We start from the raw sequence: 23,830 nt of genomic DNA, 5'->3' as shown, positions 1-23,830 counted from the left end.
TCAGTCTTATGACCACTGGAGTCTATTTCTTTGTCCTGGTAAGAGGCAGAGAGCAGACCCAGTATCCTAGGCCCTTCTCAGGTCTCAGACAGCAGGTTCACTCCTCCTCTGATCTTCCACACATCCAGAAGTGTTATGCGGTTGGTGCCCGGAAGCCCTAGTCAATAGGGTAGTGTTCCTGGGCTAACCAGACTCCCTTAGGGCATTTTCAAGATGGCCAAAGTCTTCAACCACACTAAACTTGGGCTCTGAGGGCTTGGGGTGTGTGTGGGAAGCATACTATGTTATCCTAGAGCCCACCGATATCAAACACTAAAATCCAGTTGAAGGCAGTCCCTGTTCCTCCAACAAACTCAGGGACAGACATCTGGTCGGACAAAGGTGAAGTGTTAGCAACCAGAAAGCGGATACACACAGATAAATTTGGCATTCTGATAAAAGTTACTTCTCTGTATTATCTAGAAAACATTTGACTTCCCCCACCGAACTGGATTTTTAATAACTATCAAAAAAAGCTCTTAAACTATTTGTATAGCTAGTCCTATTCCCTACATACAGTATTTGTATGTAATATTGCATCCCAGTGGGTTCCTATAGGACTCTGTTGGAACCTGGTCATGGATATTGAAGAAGGACTATCAACCTCTTATGGGAAAAGTATTTTTGTGCTTTAATGGTTGCTATGTTGTTAAATATTTGATTAAAGAAAGAAGAAAGCATGATCCTCTTCTTCGATCCGGACATAGGATTTGACACAGTATGATGCAGGGACAGAAGTATGTTGGGAGCCAATTTCACTCCAGAATGTGCGGGGCAATACTCTATGCCTGATTTTATACCTATGTTTAGAGGAAAAATATGCAATTTTAACAGATTGTTTTACCTTTAAAACTTGAGACTATGGAAATTAACATTGTAAATAATTAATCAAACCCCTGCGGATGCAATGTATTTGTCGGTTATATTCTTTTCCGACAGTTTAGTCTAGAAACTTATCAGAGCTCTGAATGCAAAACATAGATGTCAATTCTATATTATTTATGGCAAATACATGCTGTTACCCCTTGCAGTGTGTTATGTTTTCAATTTAATGCATTCAACTAGATTAAAAATAATGCTTCCATTTTTTCATCCTGGGGATGAAAAAAGGAAAAAACACCACACATACTCATTACAATGCTTGTTTTATAAGTTAAAAAGGATTAACTTTTGAACCATGAACAATCTTTTTCTTACGGAATCGAAAACGTACACAAAAAAGGTATACTTACAACTGATAAAGAATTGTCGTTTTCCCTGCATTATCCAGGCCAACAATGATTACTTTGTGCTCTGAAACAAAAAATTTACAATTCAATTACATCATACAGATAAAGTTGATTATATTAATTGTAAGAATATATTTATATATATTTACGCCGTCCCAGTGGAAATAAATATGGCCCAGTAACACTTTGTTTAGAGCAATTATACTAATAAACACAGATTAACGTTTCATACTACTATGCAATGGTCGAATTGAAGTTTAATACCACAGAATAGCAAAATGCACAGGGAAAACCCCTTTTAATGCCTCACATGTTCCACGTAAGAATTATTTTACACAACTCTCCTCAAAGTCACAAGGTATTTTAAATGTGATTTTACCATACTGCACAATTTTAACCCCTTGCACCTTGGTTTGGTAAATACCTTTTGTAAAACAATCGTACGTGACTAATTCTCAAGTATAAACCAAGTACGCAGATGTGCAGACTATAAAATGCAATTTCTTACCATCTTTGAGGGAGGGGCGTCATGACTGGAGGCTTAGTCTAATAAGTCATGGACCCTCCACACACAGTTCTAATAAATAGCAATCTACATTTTGCACATCTGCCTAAATGATACATAATAGTTTGCAAAAGAAAACCTATAAAACACACACAATGTGTTTAATGAAAAAGGTGAAATAAAGCTGTAAAAAAGCCACACACAACAAATATATTTTCTATTTTGTATTTGCACAGGGAAAAAGTCTTTTAATGCCTCACATGTTCCACATAAGAATGATTTCACACAGGGGAACAACTCTTCTCAAAGTCACAAGGTATTTTAAATGTGATTTTACCATACTGCACAATGTTCCCTTGCACCTTGGTTTTGGTTAAATACCTTTTGTAAAACAATCGTACGTGACTAATTCCAAAGTATAAACCAAGTACGCAGATGTGCAGACTATAAAATGCCATTTCTTACCATCTTTGAGGGAGGGGCATCATTACTGGAGGCTTAGTCTAATATGTCATGGCTCCTCCACACACAGTTCTAATAAATAGCAATCTACATTTTGCACATCTGCCTAAATGCTACATAATAGTTTGCAAAAGATAACCTATAAAACGACACAATGTGCTTGATGAAAAGGTGAAATAAAGCTGTAAATAAAAGCCATACACAACAAATATATTTTCTATTTTGTATTTCCTATGGTGTGTTTTAAAACAAATCTTTGCAAAATTACACTCTAAAAATCATTCCACAGAAACAAATGTGATTTAAAGAGATACAATTCTTTCCAGAAAAGTTACACCAGCCACTAAGTCGAGACGGCTAATTTAAAACATGACAGATATCAATAGGTAGATTCAATGCATATTGATCAGACCAATTAAATATATCAAATTGATTTGTGCACTAAATACTGTAATGGAACGAGGGGTACAATTTAATCTCAGAATTTTAAATAAGTTTCAGTTTAATACTACATGCGCTAGTGTTTTAATTGTTACACTACAAAAGCGCCATCTCCTAGCTCTTAGCTTAAGCCCATACCACCCTGCATTTATCTTTAGCCGTGTTAGACATCATACTGAACTCTCCTCTTTTGTAATTCTGGTGTAAGGTTCCTCAGTGCAACAAAAATCCTGTTATATTTACCAGTTTAATACGTGCCCTTTTAATCAATACTTTAAATGAATTAAAGCAATTATTAAACAATAAGCGGAATCTCTCAGATTAAAAAAAAATCATATGCTGATTGGAAAGAAGCAGTCAGTCTAATGTTTGAGCTAATTCCAGCCACAGGTAAATTACTTGATCTGCATTCCACTCCAATCGATTATATTTTTAACCACGTTGGCCCTCCAGAGAGATCAGTCATTTGCAAATCAATCTAAGGAATGCTACATATTCCCTCTTGATGGTGGCCGACCTTTTTAGGTTGAGCCTAGCTCGCTCTGCGAGGCATGCAGTAGTCGAGTATGCTGTGGAAGCCTCGCCTACTCGCCTCCCAGATTTTGCATTGGCTGGTGTCATTGTCCTAGGTAAATACTGGCTTCCGATTGATAATGAGGCTTGTTAGTCCCTCCTTGTTACCGCCCTGCCTACAGTTGTGATCGGGACACAGAGCGAGAGTAGGATACAAGCAATTTGCCGTCCACCCAGCCGATTGGAGCAACTGTGTGCTCTAGTACACCCCTGTCATGCTGTAGATCACGCACTAAGGGTATTCAACTGCCCAGTACAGATCTACTAGGGCTACACGCCAGGCTACCATCCCAAACAATAGGAGCCTGCTATTAGTAGTGCACCATACCATCATATAGGTCCTGAAGAAGTGCCGCACGTAGCGCCCTGAGCGACAAGGCATGAAACATGTCGACCATACACACCGAGACTGCCCATTAGGAACATTATATCCCCGTAGGGCATCCATATATTTTTAATTAGGCTGGATCTACCTGAATCATTAAAAATCACGTGTGAATAGGACTGATCGAGACTTATTTTAAGACTCACTTCACGTGCACCACTCTTCCCCTGTCCTCTTACCTACACGCACCCTACGGCTTCTTCTACAAAAGATCTCCGGCAAAGAGCCCCGTTTACGGTGAGCCCGTCGGGCATTGCAGCGCCAGCCCGACGAGGAGTAACGCTCAATGATGAAGCTTGACACATCTCGGGTTGTGTGAGGGCATCATGAAGAAAGACCTATCTTTCCCCCTCTCCCTACTCCCACTCTAGGAACTGCATACCATTTCGTCTCATAGTCCATTTGTGACTGCCCATGACGACTGGATCTTTTACATGGCTCCGTGTAGGGGGTGAGTACTATTTTGCTTATGGGCACTTATGGGTACAATGGCGGCTGCTTTTTTTGGGGGGTATTTGTATCCTGAGCAAGGCGCCCGCTTTAGGGACACGGCGCTCAGTTTATCTATTTAATTACATTTAATACTGAGCGTGGTGTCCACTTCTGGGACACCGCGCTCTGTTTATTTAAAAAAAAAAAAAAACACTTTTATAGTGAACGCGGTGCCCGCTTCAGGGACACCGCACTCAGTTTCTTTTTTTTTTAAACTGTAAAACTGAGTGCGGCGCTGCATCAAGGACACCGTGCTCGGTTTCATTATTTTGGATTTTACTGTAACACGGCGCTCGCTTTTATGACACAGCGCTCAGTAATTAAAAGTAAAAAAATAATAATAAACTGAGCGTGGTGTCCTTGAAACGGCACTGCGCTTAGTTTTAAACGTAAGTATTTGCAATGCGATAGGTCTCGCATTTACGAGAGTTTAAGGTATTGGTACTGTAAATGACAATGCCTTTTATTTACGTTTTAAAAAACAAAAATAATAGGCAGTGTCATTTACAATGCCAACAGCTTAAACTTGTGTAAACGCAAGACCTATTGCACTGCAAATGCTTGTTATTTACCCTTTGAAGTACAGAGAAGTTCACCACAGAGACATGTGGTCAGATTTGATTAATGTAAAAACTGATTAGTGTAAAGATCACAACTGCTGATCAGCGTGATCTAAGAGACACCTCCACAAACTATATAAACAACAATCAATACTTTGGGGATACATTCAATCTCATCAATTAATTACATAGCACCTATGTGCTACACATTACATCACAACTGGCTCCTTAATTACATCCTTGCACCAACCCCTCTAGGACACTCAATACCACAGTTTGCAATTTGAGTGGTGGGCAGAATCTAACTTACGAAATTCAGAAATTATATGTAAAAGTAAAGTAAAAAATACAATGGGTACATTGCAAAGAAAAGGATGAGTTTTACTTTTATATCCTAGGATCAAACGGTAAATTCAGCTTTTCTGGATGAGGAAGCCTAACCGACAAGTCTGCTTCAATATCTGCTATCTTCCCCTACCCTGGTAAGATACCACCACCAGGGTGTACTCAAGCGTATTCTGCGAGTTGGTTCTTCATATTAAAAATTTTTTTAAAGTTATGCCAGGATAAAGCTGGGATCCATATAGTAATAATGACATGTTAGAGTTAATTTTAAAAAATTACCTTTATTAGTAGGCGCCCTAGGCAATGTTAAAAATACATACAGGGATATGCAAGGATCTCGGATAGTTAGTACTAAGCACATTCATACAAGGTGCATAAGAAATTTCCTACAAGGAGAGCATCCTTCAAGGAGATGTTGGAGGGAGATCTTCTGGATCATCCAGAATGAAGAACCCACTACTTCTAAAGGACTACCTTATGTTCTTAGAGAGGGAAGGTCTCACAACTGTCTGACAGGAGGAAAGAACTTCTGGACTGAGACTCTAAGTGAAGTTTGTTTGCGTAGGACAGTTTCTACAAGCAAAGGCTACACATTGTTTCTTTAAGGAAGAACAATGAAACCTGACTAGGCCAGATTACTAAACATAAGGGAGTACAATGTTTTCTTTACACTTGGATCAATGTTCTTTTGTATGCACCAATTGAGAAGCTCTTCCACCACAGGCAGGAGGAAGCCCTGGTAGATGGGCACTTGGCTTCTTTAGAATGTCCATACACTTCAAAGGAAAGCTTAATTGTTCATAATGAATGATTTCACAAACCAGGCCACTAAGCTCAACAATGGACCGTTGGGAGCAGGAACTGGCCCAGAATCTGTAAAGAAGTTGTCCTAATAGTTCAAGATCAGTGAACCACGATTGATGGGGCCATTCCAGTTATACAAAGGTGATTCTAACTCAGGAGACTTGAAGATGGCAGACGATATTGGCGAAAAGGCACAGAGAAAATATCCTAAGCAGTTGATCCAAAGAAATTCCTCTTCATCCATGGCCGATCGCTCAAAATTGCCAGTACTTTTCAACAAGTACTCTCTGCCTCAGCAGAGAGGTCTATTTTTGTAAACCTTCAGACACAGAAGAATAAATGTAGTACTGTCTCGTTTAGGGTATACTTATGGTTTCCCTAATTAGATGTTTGTTTTCAACTTTATTTGAAACCACAATATCCCACCTGAAGACGACACCTTTGTTTCCCTAACCTTACAAGGAAGAATCGATTATAAATGCCTTGCTGATACTCTAGATAAAAAGGCACTGCTTGCAACAGGTATTTCAGATGACATCACCAAGGAAAAAACTGTATCACATCAGGAGGAACAGTGAGTCCGTATCTCCACTTTTGCATCAGTGGTCTTCTAGATACACGTGAAAACAAAAACGTAGAGCCAGAAAAAAGCAGAAGGTCATTGGACCCTGAAGAGAATACTTGGCAAGTAGTTGGATTCAGAGACATTAGGAAAGAGAAAGGCAACATTTCAGAAAGATTTTTTTTTTTACGTATTTCCTTCACAATCGCTCAAAACTACTGGACAGATTGAACTGGAACCAACGTGGAGGTAACATGACTGACTCATCAATCTAGACATTGAAGGATGTTGTTTTGCTGAAGGAGCAGAGGTGCGATCATATAAATGCAAGCAAACAAAACTTCACTTCTTAGATGAGCTTCTATGACTGCCATGACCTTAGAGAAGGGCCTTTGCACAGAAAGGTACTTTGCATTGGTAATGGTACTTCCTACAATGATTCACATGAATTTCTGATGCTTTGGAGATACTAGGATGCAGGAATAAGGATACTATAAGTCTATAACACACATCTGCTTTCCTTAATGGGACCGGAGGATACAATTGATGTAAGGCCAATGTGCAGAATGTTTCTTTTTCTAGTCATTTCTTTGGCATTCTTAGTCCAAGATGGTTCAATATACCTGCTTTGGTCCAGCGTTTTAATCAGCAAGGAGTAGGCAAATTATTTGTACTATTTGGGAGTTAGCGATCTTTTCCACAGCATCCTTCTCTAGAAGGATGGTGACCTATTCTAATCTGGACTGTTAGCATTGAGGTGACTTCAGTGTATGGTCTGAGAGAAAATCTGTTTGCACAAGACTGAGAACCTATCTGCCTTTTGTGATTTTTTGCCATTCCTGAAAATGGTTTGAGATGATTCCACTCTACTAGAGTAACCGCTAAGAGGGACATGACTGCAGCCACATTTGTCCGTTGATGACCTCTTTCTCTGGAAGGATATATCTGATGGCAAAACCTACGGTGTTACTGCTGGGACACATATGAATCCTGGTTTGATTGCACCAGTTATCTAGGACCTAAACTGAAGTATCCAATATTTGTTTTAATTTTCTTAAGGCCTAGTACACTTAGCCCATTAGCATCTGATTTCATATGCTAACATCTCTTTGTACGTGGGGCTTCAAAACAACAAGTTTCCAAAGAATGAAAGGTTGAGGATGCACTGTATCTCAAGGTTTACATCAGTTAGGCAAAGCCAGAAAGATCTTTCAGGGTCTATGTTCCTGGTAGGATGCACGCACACACCCTTATCTTCCCAGTGTGCAGGGCCTCTGTGTGCAGGGCCTGTGTGTGCAACAAGTGAAAGCTTTTAAAAACAGTAGCAAAAAGGAAGGTTTCTCTTGGTGCACGTGATATTAAGACGGTTAACTGGCACACTCACAGGGAAAGGACGTGAAGTTACAGCCAGCGCTGCGGAACTTTAAACTGGGAACTCTGTTAACCTCCGAGACCGATACTGGCACGTGTCTTCAATTTCCGTGACCGAGATGTAATCCTTCAAACAGCGCGAAGTGAACCGCCAGTGCGATGTGAGAATAGTGTATTCACATTTTTCCCAGATTTCACACTAAAGGTTCAGAGACAGAAATGTAACTTTCTGGAAGTAAAGAAAGCTCTGAGGGAGAGGAACATAAAATATACAATGCTATTTCTGGCAAAGCTAACGGTTGAAGCAGAAGGGAAAGTCTGGTTCTTTGATACCAAAGAGAAAGCATGGGAGAGGCTAGAGGGCAGGAGAAGAGTCGGAGACCCCAACGCCAAAGAGATGAGAGGCAGAAGTCATGGGAGAATAATGGAACCGGGAGGCGTTAACAAAACCGATGCAACACAAAGCTAAGGGAATCCATTTGCACCTGAGCCTGGAAATACAGAACACTCCTGATAACCTCCATGAACACATTGGCAACGGAAGCAACGGTAAAGGAGATCAGAGAGGATATGGACATGATAAACAAGTGAACTTTGAGATCGTGACGCTGAAATTCAAGGCTCGACGAGCGGACCCGGGGACGAAAATAGATACTCTGTATCAAGTAGTAAGAGGCTCACCAGAAGATACATGCCCTAATCAAGTAAAGTTGTGCCCAGCTTTTCATATTCTTAGTGAAAGGAGGGAAGGGGAAGCAGTAGAGGCTGAGACACTGCCCCCAAGTTAGGGCCGGGAAGGGACGACAGGTGCTCTGCAGAGTTGGGAACACAGGCAGTTTTAAGCCCGAGATGCAAGGAGGCTGGGAGGGGGGATTATTCAGTTTTAAATTACTTTAATCACAGAACGGTAGGAATTCAGGTTTGTCAGAAGTTGATGTCACGAATGGCCCTTTATACTGAGACAACTAGCAACACTTTATGTAGGCCGCAAATATGTGTAGAAATACCACCAAAGTTGTGGCTGAATAAAAGTGTGACTTCCTCCAGGAATGCCTACCTAGCCTACACAGTAGGAAGAACCAGACATAAGATGTATCGTAAATACAGGGATGAGTGACAACGTTACCACGCACCAGTTGAAGCTTCTCTCGTGGGTTGTTAATGGATTGGGGAATAAGCTGAAAAGAGGCCTGGTGCTCCAGCATATTAAGCACCACTAACCAGATGTAGGGCACTAGACAGATGGGGATACACTTTAGCTGTGCATGCTGGATTCACTACGGGGTCTAATGGGGTGGGGATGTTGATAAGGAAGCAGTTCCCCTTCATTCTGGAAAAGAAAGTGACAGATGGTAGATTTGCTGCAGTAATGGGCAGAGGGGAGGTTGATTAACAGTTTCGGTATACATACCACCGGCACTGCATAATAGTGCATTTCTCCTTAGAATGCCTGATGGGGAACTTCTCCTCGGTGGGGACTTAAATATGACTTTGGACGACCTTCACTACAAGCTCCCTCTTAGATCGGAGTCCAGGCGCCACTTGCCGCTGTCTGACTTTGTGGATGCAATGGGACTAGCATATGTATGGTGTATGCAAAATCCGCAGGATAAGCAATTCACATACTACTCAGGAGCACATAATAGCTATTCCCGCATTGACTCTAGAATGTCACACGCTGACAGGGTCTGTCATTTTGGAGACACACACCAGTTGGCTAGAGGTATATTGGATCACTCCCCCATTTGGTCTTGCTATTTGACAGGCACTCGCAGTATCCGACATGGCAGATCTCTGAATACATGGTGCTTAAAAAGTGCCCAAAATGCGAAAAGGTCTATCCCAAGCCACAAAACATTATTTTGAAGAAATGAGGGCTCGGTGGCTTCGGCATGGGTCCTGTGGGAAGCATATAAGGCAGTTATAAAGGGGGAAGGTCTATGTCTCATGGTAGGGCATAAAAAGGGGAGAAGTGTGGCCATAGAGAGGGAGGGGGCCATACTGCAGTTGGAAAACCAGCTTATCGATAGCCCAAACAGAGAGATGGCACATACCTTGCAATTAAAAAGACTGGAGTACCGAGAGCTGGCGACGGAAATGTCTAGAGCCAAACTAAAAGCATCTAGAGATAGAATATATGAGCGCAGGGATAACGCTGGGAAGCTCTTTACCTGGCAAGAGAGAGAGGAGAGGGGGCAAGCAGATGGGTGCGCACAGTCACCACTGATTCAGGAGAGATTCTGAATGACCCACAAGAAATTGCGGATGAATTTTCACAATACTACGCCTCCATCTATACAGAGATCCCAACGGTCACAGTGGAAGAGGCTTGAGCCATACTGGCGGCTCTCCCACTCCTGAACCTGACCCCAGATGCCAAATCAGACTTAGATAATGATATTACGACTGAAGAAATATCCTCTGCCATCAGAGCTATCCAGCCGGAAAGGCTATGGGCCCAAACGGTGTCCCAATTGAATTGTACAAAGTAGTGACATACCAAGTGGCACCATACTTGCTACAAATGTACTCAGAAAGCGAGTCCAGAGGGGAGCTGCCACCGGAGCACCATAACGATCATACCCAAACCAGGCAAACAGGCTGAACGTTGTTCCTCGTACCGCCCATCTCACTCCTAAACGCCAAAATCCTGAGGGTTATTTGGCTTGTCTCACACTGGATCCACCAGATCGGGCTTCATGCCGGGAAGAAATATGGCGCTAAACCTGCGCCGCCTTTGTAGGGTACTTGATCGGAAAGATACGAAGAGGCAGTGATTCTGTCCCTCAACACACGCATAGCATTCTACACAGTGGAGTGGACATACCTATTTGCCGTGTTGTAAAAGATGGGGCTCGGCCCAAAGTATCAGGCATGGAGAAAGCTCTTGTATTTCGGACCCACGGCACAAGAAGTGGTAAATGGCAGAACCTCCACTGTGTTTAAGCTGCGGAGGGGGACTCAGCAGGGATGCCCCTTATCTCCGCTTCTTTTCGCATTAGTTCTCGAGCCACTGGCGGTGTGGATTAGAGGAGACCATCTGATACGGGGTCTGCGCTGGGTGGAAGAATGTGAAAATTGCATATTATTATACGCAGACGAAATCCTGCAGTATGTCGCCTCCCCACAACACTCCATATCCAGAATCATGTTGATTCTCAAGAACCTAGGGGAACAATCAAGGTACTCAATTAATTGGTCTAAGTCCATCATATATATACTAAAAGATCATTCCCTGGCTTTTCCTGAGGGATGCGAAGTGACCGTGATGAGAGAGGGATTTTATTACCTCGGCATATTTGTGATATCAGACTCCGAGGTATTTTACGCCCAAAATATGCAAACCCCGCTGATCCGCCTCCGGAGCGATGTCCAACTATGGAGAAAGTTACCATTATCGTTGCTGGGCCAAGCACTTTATAAAATGATGGCACTCCTTTGCTTCCTGTATGCTTAACAAAACACAACGTTCCCAGTTTCCCAAACATACTTCCAAACTGTACGAGACTTACTAAGGGATGGAAAACCCCTGCGGATAGCAGCATCGAAACGGATACAGGGATGGTACGACGGGGCTTCGCACTAGCGCATCTCGAAATATATTACTGGGCAGCCCTGTTGGCGTTAATAAAATTGATGGGTCCACTGATTACATGATGAACCGGCATACAGAATGGACAGGTTACTCATGGGGAAGGGGGGTTATATCAGAGCACTGTACACAAAACCAAAACCAAAGGGCAATATCCTGACCGGACCAACAGCACATACAATAACACTATGGCACAACTATGGCACAAGGTAGACAAAAGGCTGGAATGGTCTAACACACTGACACAAAGTATCCAGTTGTGGGACAGCGAGAAATTGGGAGGGCGCCACACTTCGAGGTTTCGACAGATGGGACCTCATAGGTATCTCGGCGATATGGAGACAGGGGGGAGTCATACCTTTTGAGGAGTTGCAGTCCAAGTACGCAATGGCCCTAACTGTAGCCTTTAGATACCTGGTTTAGCTATAGGGGAGACAGCCCGGGGATTCCCTCCTTGGATGTCACCTACCCAGTCGGTCTTTAGACAGACTTCCTTTTGTCTCTCCTGTCGTCTCTTCCCGCATTCTCCCTCTATTAATGTCTCTCCTACTCTCCTCTCTCAAATGTATTGAGACTGAACTATTTTGTCTGATGCCCGATTGAGCTACCTGGTTTAGCTATAGGGGAGATGGGCCGTGGATTCCCTCCTTGGTAATCACCTACCCAGTCGGTCTTTAAGACAAACTTCCTTTCGTCTCTCCTAGTTGTCTCTTCCCTTATCCTCCCTTTCTCAAGTCTCCTGCCCCCTCCACTACTTTTCTCTCCCCTTTCTCTCCTCTCCTAATTGTATTGCCTATTTTTTTTAATGTATTGTGTAATTGTTGATCTTTTTCCGTTACATTGTTGATTCTCTTGTAAAGTGCTCTGATACCTTCGGGTCTAGCCAGCGCTATATAACACTTTAAATTAAAAAAAATGGAATGACGCAATATCCCTAACTTATCAAAAGCTGCAGCGCAACTCCTCGCCCCCCCTCCCCCCGCCCCCTCCAAAACCTCCGCCAAACTGCCCTTGGGTCCCCCAGAGAGGGCCGCTAATGCAGCGAGATTTAGATTAATCCAGTTTTAAATTTTGTGCCGAGTTTACCTCTCCAGAACCACGCTTGTTAAGATGGGGAGAGAAATGACTACTCAATGCCAGCAAAAATGTGGACAAGATGGTTCCTTTCATCATTTAGAGTGGGACTGCCCATTGATCCAGCAATACTGGGGGAAAGTAATGAATGAAGTGCCAGAGTTAGTGGGAGAAGTGTGGAAATACAACCAAAGTTGTGTTTCTTTAACATTTGGGATGAGACAGACCAAAACCGGAAACAGCGAATATGGGCCAAGTTGGGGATGATGATCGCAAAATGAAATATAACACGACACTGGGAGGGCACAGACCACTCCGACACTCCAGGACTGGGAGAGAGACATGGACCCTTGTATGATAAGGGAAAGAACTCTATACTTAATGAGAGGGTAGCAGAGAAAGTGGGACCAGATATGGGGCAAATGGAATACACATAGGGGAGGAATCTGCACCAGTCCTTAAGACATCTGGAGGGGAGCTTCGGGGAGAAGAAATAGCATAGGGAGCTTGAGTGTAAGCTACTCCATGGTGGAGGATGGGGGAAACAACTTACATTAATGATGCGACATACCAATGCGAGTCTTACTGTGAAGCTTATGACATCTGTAAAAGGCTGTACCTACCTGAATATGTTAATTTAAGATAATCAAATTAAAAAAAAAAAGAAAGAAAAAAAGAAGAAGGGGTGCCAGATCTGATCCAATTAATTATAGACCTATCCGCCTTATCAACATCCTGCAGAAGGTGTTCTGCGGACAAGTTCTGGCCAAACTCCAGACTTGGGCTACCAATTTTGATGTCCTCACCGTTCCAAGCTGGTTTCACATCTGGTTTCTGCCCAGGTGCGTTGAGGTAGAGATGGGGCCCTAACAGAAAGGGTTAGCACCACAAGGGGGCAGTCGCCAGGGCAGCTTTCTTTGCCCAAACGAAGTTGTCTCTGTACATCAACAATGCGCTTAAATAAATGGCTGCATCAATGACACTCCCAAACTTGGTGGGATCTAGGTCCTTGGCCTGTTCGCTGATGACATGCTGCTTATCTCTATATCACCTGCTGGTATCCAGAATTAATTAAACAAATTCCATGAGTTTTGGAGTCTCAGGGGGGATGAAATCAATGAAAGGAAAACTAAATGTATGGCTCTATGGCCACATAGATCCTTCCGTGGCAAATTATTACTGGGGACCAAAAGTCTTGAAGAAGTTACATTTTTTGATTACCTTGGTATAAGGTTCCGTAGCTCTACGTAATGAATACCCCGTACTGAAAAGTCTAGGGCTATCTCTGCCACACAAATCAGCTGCTATTTACAGGATGCACAGAGATTCCTCTCAGAGAGCAGTTTCACCAGCAGCATAGGTTTACAAGATAGCGGTCCAGTCGGCTGCGCTCTAAGGGGCAGAGGTCTGGGGTACATGTTCCTTGGATATTTTCACAGTAAGAGAAAAACATTTTATGAGGTCCCTTTTATCCTTCTCGCAACCCACGCCACTTGTCCCTTTGTATTTTGACCTAGCCTTAAAGCGAATTGGTGACCTAGCCGCATTGAGACCCTTGGTCTACTGGGTTAGGCTATGGTCATGTCCCGAGCTTGAATCTTATAGGCATGGCTTCTGTGATCATATGCTTTTGTACAGGGACACAACTGTTCCTTGGCAAGCTCACACAAACAAATTGCTCCTCAAGCTGGAGCTGGAAGCCCTATGGTCCAGGCCTTCTGATATTAAACCTTCTAAAAACGCTCTCTTGAAGAATGAATTTCGGGGATACATTAAAAGTGAATGCGTAGGTAATGCTGATAGCAACAGCTTTATCCGGTTTAGAAAATCTTCTCCCCAGTTTGAGCCATACCTTGAGATCGTTCCGCAGTGGGCAAAAATGTGGCTTTTTGTCAAATTTAGGTTCGGCAGATTAGCAATAACAATTACACTTGCAGGTGGAACAAGACGAACATTGAGGCGAGCAATGAGCATACTTTCCTCTTTTGTTTGGAAAGGGTGGAATCTATAGAGCATATAATGTTTTGTTGTCCACTGTATTCATTAGCACTGGCTAAGTGGCTAAAACCCTATTGAAGAGTCTGGGGCTCCGACACTAGACACTTGCCTTTCGAATCCTGAGCTCGGACACTAGCAGATTAACTGTTTTCTGCGAAACCAGATTTTTACTTGCAGTGGGTGTGACTAGAAAGAGATTTGGCCTCCCATTAGAATACTGGAGTCTTACATCTAGTTAATCTGTAAATGTAATTGTTTAGGACCCAAACAGGCCCCACTTCTTGTGATCTAGCACTCACATTTTATTTAATCAGGCTGAAATGTGGGACCTTGTAGAGTATGCATTTGTACTTGTGCTGTGAGACAAGAGCCATCACCACTTTCAGTTAGTTATGCTACATCTATGCAGTTATTTTTAGACAATTGTTGTATGAGTTTTTATTCTGTAGGTTATGAGATTTTAATTGCACTAATTTATGTATCTCCTTCAATTGATGGTTATATGTCCTGCGATTGCACAAAATTTAAATTTAAAACATACTATGTTCTGTATGAATTTTATCCTCAGACATGGCGGACCATTTTGGTTTTTGTCTCTGGTTGCACATTTGAACTTTCCTTTTGTAATCTGGCCTAGCGGACCATTTTATGAAACGTTTTATGCAAGTTCGCTGCACTATTTTGAAATCAATGTACTGTATTTGTAACTTGTTTGTTGTATTACTTTATTGGCCCATGGCCGAAATAAAGTATTTTACTACTACTACAGCAATAATAAGGGTTCAGTGGGTTCCTTAGGCCTCTGAGAACCTGCTGCACCTATGAAACCTGCACCACAGAGCCAGGTATAACATGTCTGACCTGTGGAGAGGTTACATGTTGTTCAGTGAGGGTGCAACACATATTCAATTTGTTCTGTCTTTCCCCATGTACAAGAAAGGAAACCTTAAGCATTGAAAACGAAATTCTGGTGAAATCATTATACAGCTATGATGACTGGTGCAACAAACAACATAGTAAGGGCGTATGGCATGTAAAGTCTGAAGGAGGTTACTCTGGAAGTTAGTTGCCGATCATGGATCTTGGCAAATCAGGCTTCATTAGTCTCTTTGCAGTGGGGTAGTAAATCACCCTGCAAGGGTGTGCACACCATTCAGCCGACCATTATCTTGATTTAACAGGCACAGGTAAATGGGCAAAGTGGTGAAAGAAAAAACTAAAGAATATTCCTGGTGCTCGAATGACTGAATAGTTGCTCAAACACAAAACTACCAATAAACATAAACATAAGTTGTGCAGCACATGCCACTGTTCAGCAATTGTTGGTTTAATTTTCTACATGGCAAGAATGAGGTCACAGTCCCGCAATTTGAGATAGAGGCAGGAACACTATCATATTACTAAGCAGTTGAAGTTCTACTACTTGATTCACATTGCATCCATCATATTCTCATGTGTGCTGAATAATATCCCGGACAAAATGCAATCTTTTCGCAATGATAGGTTGTCTTGACCTCAATCAAAAATAGCTATCAGTCAGCTGGGGCCCCTAAGACATTGCAGCATTCTCTTACACATTTGAATAAATTAGTTTAAAAAAATTGTTTAAATAGATTCTTCCCATCAAATATTCCTGGATTTATTCAGCTTTTTTACCACGTAGTATGATACCTTTTTTATGTGGGTGAACCTCACAACCTACGACTCACCCGTGGCATACGCATGGTGTATGGACTATGCATTTTTACTACTAGTATCTGCCTTTTAAGTGAAGGTTAAGGGGCACTTGGCTGGTTACACGTGAACACGTGTGATACTGCGCATTGGAGACGCCCGTTGTGCACAACCAATTCACTGCGCACAAAAGGGACTCTGCAGGATTGGATATTGATCTGGGGTAGGCCTCATAATGTCAGTGTACACTCATAGGGAAAGTCTGTGTGATTTACTGTCTTGTCTGCAGTGGCAATCCATTATACACAAATGGGATAGGTGGCCTTAGATGAGTGCAGTTTCGCTTTCCTTTAGCCTAAAAAGACCAGTGACATATCAAACTGGGTGTAACCTGTGCGGGAAAATCAATTTTGTGAGTACCAAAAAGATATCTGTACAGCTTAAGGGTCACTCAGGATGGTCATATTTCTCTGGATCAGCTCAGGCTCAGACCCTGCTAGGCTAAGTTAATTAAATGTTTCTCTAGCAGCAGGAACAAAGGCCTTCCCACATAAAGGGAGTAATTAACAGTGCTTTATTCAGCTCCTGAGGTGGAAAGGGGTGTGGGGGATGAAGGATCTGCATCAGTCAATCAGCTGTCACACTGTACAAGGTATAGGCCAGCCCAAGCCCACTGAACAAAGGAGGTATCCCAGAGGCTCCCTTTGAAGATTTGCCTGAAAGGGCCCTGGCAAGGATCTCAGCAATGGGCAGAGCTAAGGCCCCCGGGGAAGATATGACTATAGACTCCTGGGTGATGCCATTTTGAAATGTCCCAGCAGGCCATGTAGGAAGGTTGGGACGGGGCGAAGAGGTGATGTGGCACCCCAGGACAGGCCAGAGGCTTCTCACTTCTGGAACCTCCGCCTCCACTTAAAAAGTCTTACGCAAGAGGGAAGAGCTCTTGCTTCGTTGGGACTTTCTGATGGACACTGGGACTGGAGGAGACAGCCATAGACAACTGGAAGGAGGAACTCCCCTGACATCCATCTGGACCAAGGACTCTGACTATTGTTGACCCTAGACCCAAGGAGGCTCTACCCAGGACCAGGGACACTGGTCTCCTTACATTCCATGAGGTCTAATGTGGTGAAAAGATTGAACTTGTGTGCCAAGGAGGTGAGAATCCACACAGGAGAGAAAGGAGAAAGGCTGGTGTAGGGAGACAGGGAAACCAGCACCCTGCAAAGTTGGTCAGATCACAAGCCAGAAGGCCTACGGAAGGTGCTCCAGGTGGCTAGGGTTCACCACAGGGAGCATAATGAGCCCAAGATGGAGGAAATCAACCCAGCGTACCAGAGATATCAGAAAGAGAAGGGTTTGACCTTTGACACTCATAGGTACAATCAGAGCTTGTGGAGCTCCGCTGCCGACTTCCAAAACTCCCCCAGGGTGGGTCAGGGCCCAGTGGGTTGCCATGAGGAGTACTGTTTAGATTTTCAAGCCCTAGGAGGGAGGCATGCGTTGGGGCCCCCTCCACAGAGCTCAGGAGGCCTGGGGAGCCCAGGCAGTGGGGGGGGGGGGGGGTAGAGGATCACCAACTCTGCCCAGAGTCTGTCAAAAGGGACAGAGGAGCGCAGTTATGCTACCCCCCTCCCATAGAGTGGTATGGGAGTTGGAATCTCCAACTCCGAAACCATGCAGAGAGGACGAAATTGGGGGAGTGCCCTTGCACTCCCCCAGCAGTGACAAGTCTTTCCCGTGCCTGTGTCTGGGGCTAGCAGGAGGCTGCCACCAGGACAAGCACCCTGCCCGCAGAAGTGAGCATGGGATAACAAGGTTGCCAGCTCCCACAGCAGAACGAAGAGTGGCGGCCATGCAGGGAGCCCTCAACAAAATAGGAACGCGGGGTGCTCGGAGGGACACAGTACCCCGCCCCCAAAAAGAATTTTAAAGAAAAAAAAAAGGACACACCTCGCAGAGCAACTAAGGAAGCAGCTGGACCCGCTAACCAATCTTTCACGTGCTCTGCAAAGGAGCACCCCGTAATGCCCTGTATGGCTGGCAAAAGCTTACTGATTTCTGCTGTTGTGGCAGCCCCAGGACGGCGAGGCCACCACTAAACAAGCATTTGCAATGCAATAGGACTCGCATTTACGCAAGACCTATTGCATAGCAAACGGGAGTGCAGTGGGGGGCAGGGGAGCAAGAAAGCACAAACAATGGGAGTAGGAGGGCAGGAGACAAGGCACAGACAGCGGGTGGCCACAGGAAGAAAATAGTGGTCATGCAACAAGAAGTAAAGGGGCCAGTAGCCATGGGAGGATACAAGTGATGACATAGCCATCATAAGGAGGGACTAACAGCCTATAAAACAATCAGAAGGCAGCATTTAGAAAGGACAAAGACACAAACCAATGAAAAAGTGGGTGGGGAGTGGGTGTGGCTTCTCCCCCGTACTCTACTACCACAGATCAACCCCAGAGCAGCGCTTGCACGCTGCCTCAGGGTTCGACCTAAAAGGAAAAGAAGGTTCCGATGAGTTGCAGAAGTGTTGCAGCTCCCTTGAGGAGGCTCCAAATCTCTATTTGTAAAGTACTGACCCTAATTTGGAAGGGTTAAGTAAAGAAGGATAAGGTCAGGATTCCCTTGGCTTCTTGAACACTCTCCAGGCTGGAGCTGCTGCTCTACATCTAGGGTGCTGCACTCCCAGGGAGCTAATATTATGGCAGCAATTATTGTGGCCTCAAGGTGTTCAAAGTAAGATACATGCTATACAATGCCCTCTAGGGGCAAAGTTAAGGGTTACGTGTTTTGTGATCACCATCTGATGCCCTCTAGGGGTTGTTTTTGATTGCGTTTCCAATGGTTGAAAATATATGAACAGCACACAGAGTTCATTTTGTAAATGCTTAATTGAAATAACATGCAGGCAGTTACAGTTGATCAAAAGTGCATATGCTTTATTAACATTAATGAACAAGCTACTTATCTTCGGTAAATACGTATCTGGTAGAAACAATCTAGCCGCAGACTACTTACCTTAGAATTATCCCCAGGCATCAGACTGGATCCGGAACTTTTCTTGAACAGTACCCCTGCACGCACAATGTAACATGCACAGAGCCTATATTGGCGCCACACTAGTGTGCAGATGACAGTTACTTTCAACGCCAGAAGCACAAAGCCATTAGGTACACTGACCACTGGTGTGGAAAACTAGGTCCTTGAAAGGGGAAAGCCTATCTGCTGATATTGTCTCTACCAGATAAGGCATTATCGAAGTTAAGTAACTTTTTCATCTGATAGAGACTTCTAGCAATAAATTCATTACCTTAGACTAGATATCCAAGCAATACCTCCCCAAAGGTGCGTCTGCGGACCAACTTCATATGAGGACATCCTGCAGGATCAAGCGGGCAACATGCCCATCCTTATGGACCGGACTGTCCAGGCAGCAGTGTTTGGTAAATGTGTGCAAGGAAGCCCACATTGCTGCCTGGCAGATGTCCACGACTGGAACTCCATGAGCTAATGCAGTGGTTCCAGCTTTAGCTCTGGTGGAATGAGCAAGCAAACCCTGTTGGGGGTGGGAGGGGGGGGGGTTGCTTCTTAGTCAATGCATACAGAGCACAATCCATCATGAGATGACACTCTTCTGTACAGCCTGTCTTTCATCGCTCCGACATACCCCATGAAGAGCTGGTCGTCCATCCAGAACTCTCATGTGTGATCAAGATAGAATGACAACGCTCTTTTTGGGCCCAGGCGGTAAAGTCACTCCTCTACTTTGGTGGGATAAGGTGGAGCTTAAAATGAAGGCTGTTGGACTGGCCTACATGAAATGGAGTAGCCACTTTCGGGAGAAAAGAAGCTCTCGTACAAAGCACCAGGTTGTCTGGATAGATGTTCAGATAAGAAGGCTTGGATGAAAAGGCCTGAAGCTCACCGACCCTCCAGGCAGATGTTATTGCCAACAGGAAGGCCTTCTTAATGGTAAGGAGCCTGAAAGGACAATTGTGCAGGGGCTCAAAGGGAGCAAACAAAACAGGTGATGGACAGAATGTGGATTTGGGCCCAGATCTTTGGACTGGGGTGAGTGTGTGACATTGATCCACATTCGGTCCATCACCTGTTGTATTTGCATATTCCGCTCAAAGGGAGCACACATAAGCAAAGAGAGGATGAGATGGATGTCCCACTGGGGCATAATAAAGGTCGAAGGTTGAAACAAATGTAGTAAACCTTTTAGAAACCTATGTACAATAGCGGATTTGAAGAGGGATGGCTGGTCAGGCAACCCCCGAAAAGCTGAAACAGCAGAGCCCTGACATGCATGAGAAAGATTGAAAAGGAGAACCTGAGAATGGGGGCAGAAAGGGGATCAATTTGTCTCTCTGTTCACCATGCAACACATTTTGATCAACAACAATTTTGATCAACAACAGTTGTAAATCTTCTTGGTGAAGGGACGCTTGGCTGCCAAAATGTCACAGACTTCGGGAGAAAGGTCAAAAGCTGTCAGCTGTAGTCACTGAATTTCCACGCAAGAAGGCAGAGCCATGACAAGTTTGGGTGGAGAGCCCTCCCCTGCTGCTGCGAAAGAAGATCTTCCCAAAAGGGCAGCCTGATCGGAGGACCGATGGCCATCCTCAACAGCTTGGGATACCAGACTTTCCATGCCCAACCTGGAGCCACAAGGATGACTTGTGCCCAGTCATTTCTGATTCTTCGTGAGAACTCTGTGCAGGAGTGGTATCGGTAGAAAGGGGTACAGGAGGCCTGAGCTCCATTCAAGACAAAAAGCGTCTCTGAGCCAGAGCCACCTTCGAACCTTCAGTGCACATAACTGCTGACATTTGTGCTTTCTCGTGGGAGGTGAACGGATCTAACCAAGGCTCTCCCTTCTTCTGAAAGAGACCTTGCACAACCTTCGGATGGAGCCACCATTTGTTATCTGTGAAGCATCTGCAGGTAAGTTTGTTCGCTATGGTGCTAAGAAAGCCCGCCAGTTGATAAACCACCAGTGTTAAGCCCTGCTGTTCTGTCCATGTCCGGAGATGCAGGGCCTCTTGACAAAGAGGTCATGACCCCCAGGCCACCCTGCGTGTTGCAGCACACATGGCAGTGGTGTTTTCCATGAACACTTGCACTAGCCTTCTCTGGATAGAGAGTAGAAAGGTGTTTAATGCCAATCCAATCGCTCGGAGCTCCAACAGGTAGAAGTGGAGCTCTTTGATCTCCACCTCTCCCAGATGGCTTCCCCATCCCAGAAGTGATGCATCTGTCACTACTGTCTGATCTGGTTGGGGACAGGAGAGGGGTCTGCTGCCGGCCCTACTGCGATTCATAAGCCACCACTGCAGGTCCTTTGCAGGTCAATCCGAGATCTGGACCATGTTGAAAAGATTCCCTTGATGTGGACCCCACAGGAACTTCAGGTCCCACTTCACAGCCGACATGTGCCAACGGGCATAAGTCACAAGAAGGATGCAGCCTCAGAGTCGCTCTCACTGAAATCCAGGATAGAGGCTGAAACATTGGCCTGAATATCCTGGACTCACCGTTCAGGAAGACAAGCCCAAAACTGCATCGACCTCCAGCACAACTCTGATGAAAGGGAGCATCTGAAAGGGATTCAGGTGTGACTTCAACACTTTGATAGTGAATCCCAGCAAATGAAGGCGGTCCTCCGTAGTCTGCAGATGGGAGACAGACTGGGGCGAGCCCGCCTTCAACAACCAGTCGTCGAGACAGGGAAAGACTGGCACCCCTGATCTCTATAGACAAGCTGCAACCACAGTCATTACTTTGCTGAACACCTGAGGGACCAGGTGAGGCCAAAAGGGAGCACAGCAACCTGAAAGTGCTCGTAGCCCATAGTGAATTGCAGGGAAGGCCTGTGGCCTAGCAGGACAGGAATGTGGTAATGCACATCCTGCAAGTCAAACGCTACCATCCAGTCTCCCGGATTTAGGGCAGACAGGGCCTGAGCAACAGTGAGCATCTTTAATTTCTCATTCTTGAGAAAGAAATTTAAAGCATGCAGTTTGAGGATAGGACAAAGGCCTCTGTCCTTCTTGGGCACCAGTAAGTAGCAGAAACATCTGTCATCAGCACTCCCTTTATGGCACCTTTGGCCAAAAGAGGCATCACTTCCTGGTGGAGAAGGGAAAGGTAGTCCTCCATGCCACCCACTTACAACAGGCTGCAGAGGGAGGGGTAGTCTCTAAGTGGCGGGAGAAGCCCCTTCGGACAACCTGCAAAATCCATTTGCCCAATGTTATGGGCCGCCCGCGGAGCAGGTAAGGGTGAATCCTGCCGCCAACTGGGGGCCCATGGTGATAAACTGGCAGACTAGAAAAGTTTGAAAGCTGTGGGCTGACCTGATCGCTGGCTACCCGACCCACGGGCCAGTAAGAATCGCGTCCATTGCCACACAGAGGTTGGAAAACTTGTGCGCGGCTGTGCAGGTAAGGACGCGGTTGCACACCTCTTCCATGGCCACAAAAGGAGCGGATTGAGGGTTTCGAGGGGCCATAGAAGGACCTGGTCGTAGCCCTGCTGCCCTTAAAGCACTACATCATCCAAATCCACCTGGTCTCGAAAGAGTCAGGAGCCATCAAAGGGCATGTCCATGAGTGAGAACTGGACATCCTCAGAAAAAACAATTCACCTCAACCAGGCATTGCATAGCAGGTTTTCTGTCGGCGAAATTGCTCTGCCTAGTGAGTAGGTGGTGTCTAGTGAACATAGCTGCATACCTTTCATCAGCAACAGCCTGGGAGAGCAGGGCATGGGCCTCCTCCAGGACTGTAGGCAACACCTCAGCAACCGTATCCCCCAGAGCATTGGAATAACGGTCCAAATGGCATGAGATGTTCACAGACAGAAATGCCAGGCTGATAGAAGAAATAATTTTCTTACCAAAACTGTCCAGCCTCTTGGATTCCCAATCCGGCACCGAGGTTGGGAATGTGCCAGGATTTACATATGGAGTGAGGGCTTGGACCACCAAGCTCTCCAAAAGTGCGCTCCATGAGGAATTTTGGGTCCCCTAGAGCAGGGCAGAGGTGGCAGGCAATTGTCATGTTCAAAGGAGCCCATGTGCTGGGCGTGGGCTAGGTCCCAAGCAGTACATCATTAAGTGCTTTGTTGAATAGGAGAAGTGGTTTAGAAGGGGACACTCCTGGCTGAAGCTCTTCAGTCAAGACATTAGTCTTGACTGCCACCTAGGGCAAGCTAAGGTCCAGGACCCGAGCCACCCCATGCACCAACACTGCGAATAACACTCCCTCCTCAGTCATGGTAGAGGGAGAAAGCATACCAGTATGTGGAGAAGTGTCCAATCCACTGCTTTCAGCCAGATACTTACACCAGTCCAAGGAGTCATAAGGCTAGTATTCAGGGACCAGCGATCCCCACCCACTGTTCCTCGAGTCCTAGCCCATAGAAATGGGGCTAAGGCCCCTGCCTGGATGGCATGATTCCAGGTGGCACCGGAGTCCGCATCGAGCGACATCCCTCCGTGTCAGGGATGTAGATGGGGATTGCGGCAGGGTAGGAGCGTCAGCCTCGTGATCAGTGCGGGGAAAGGTTGGCAGGGCACGACTGCCACCGATTTGGAGCGGTCTGTGGATCCCAGAGGCCAGACTGGCACCAGAGCCCCTGGCATGAATCCAGTAGGGGCCCCTCCCAAACCCACAAGGCTCCAAAGACATGTCGCAGTGGACAGGCCGGCCAAA

The 23,830-nt window shown here is 45.0% G+C and overlaps 1 protein-coding gene across 1 annotated transcript in view; it reads right to left on the bottom strand.

The window, feature by feature from the left end:
• Window positions 1-23,830, bottom strand: part of ARL5A (ARF like GTPase 5A) — a 231,107-nt gene that overhangs the window by 154,732 nt on the left and 52,545 nt on the right. Inside the window, exon 2 of the mRNA XM_086957191.1 lies at window positions 1,272-1,332. Within this exon, the coding sequence (XP_086813317.1) occupies window positions 1,272-1,332 (61 nt within the window). The remainder of the gene's footprint in view (window positions 1-1,271; window positions 1,333-23,830) is intronic.

Source organism: Lissotriton vulgaris, chromosome 2_1 (assembly GCF_964263255.1).
Source record: "Lissotriton vulgaris chromosome 2_1, aLisVul1.2, whole genome shotgun sequence".
Classification (NCBI taxonomy): Eukaryota; Metazoa; Chordata; class Amphibia; order Caudata; family Salamandridae; genus Lissotriton; species Lissotriton vulgaris.
Note: the sequence above shows the minus strand (reverse complement) of the source record. Positions and strands in the feature narration are given on the sequence as shown.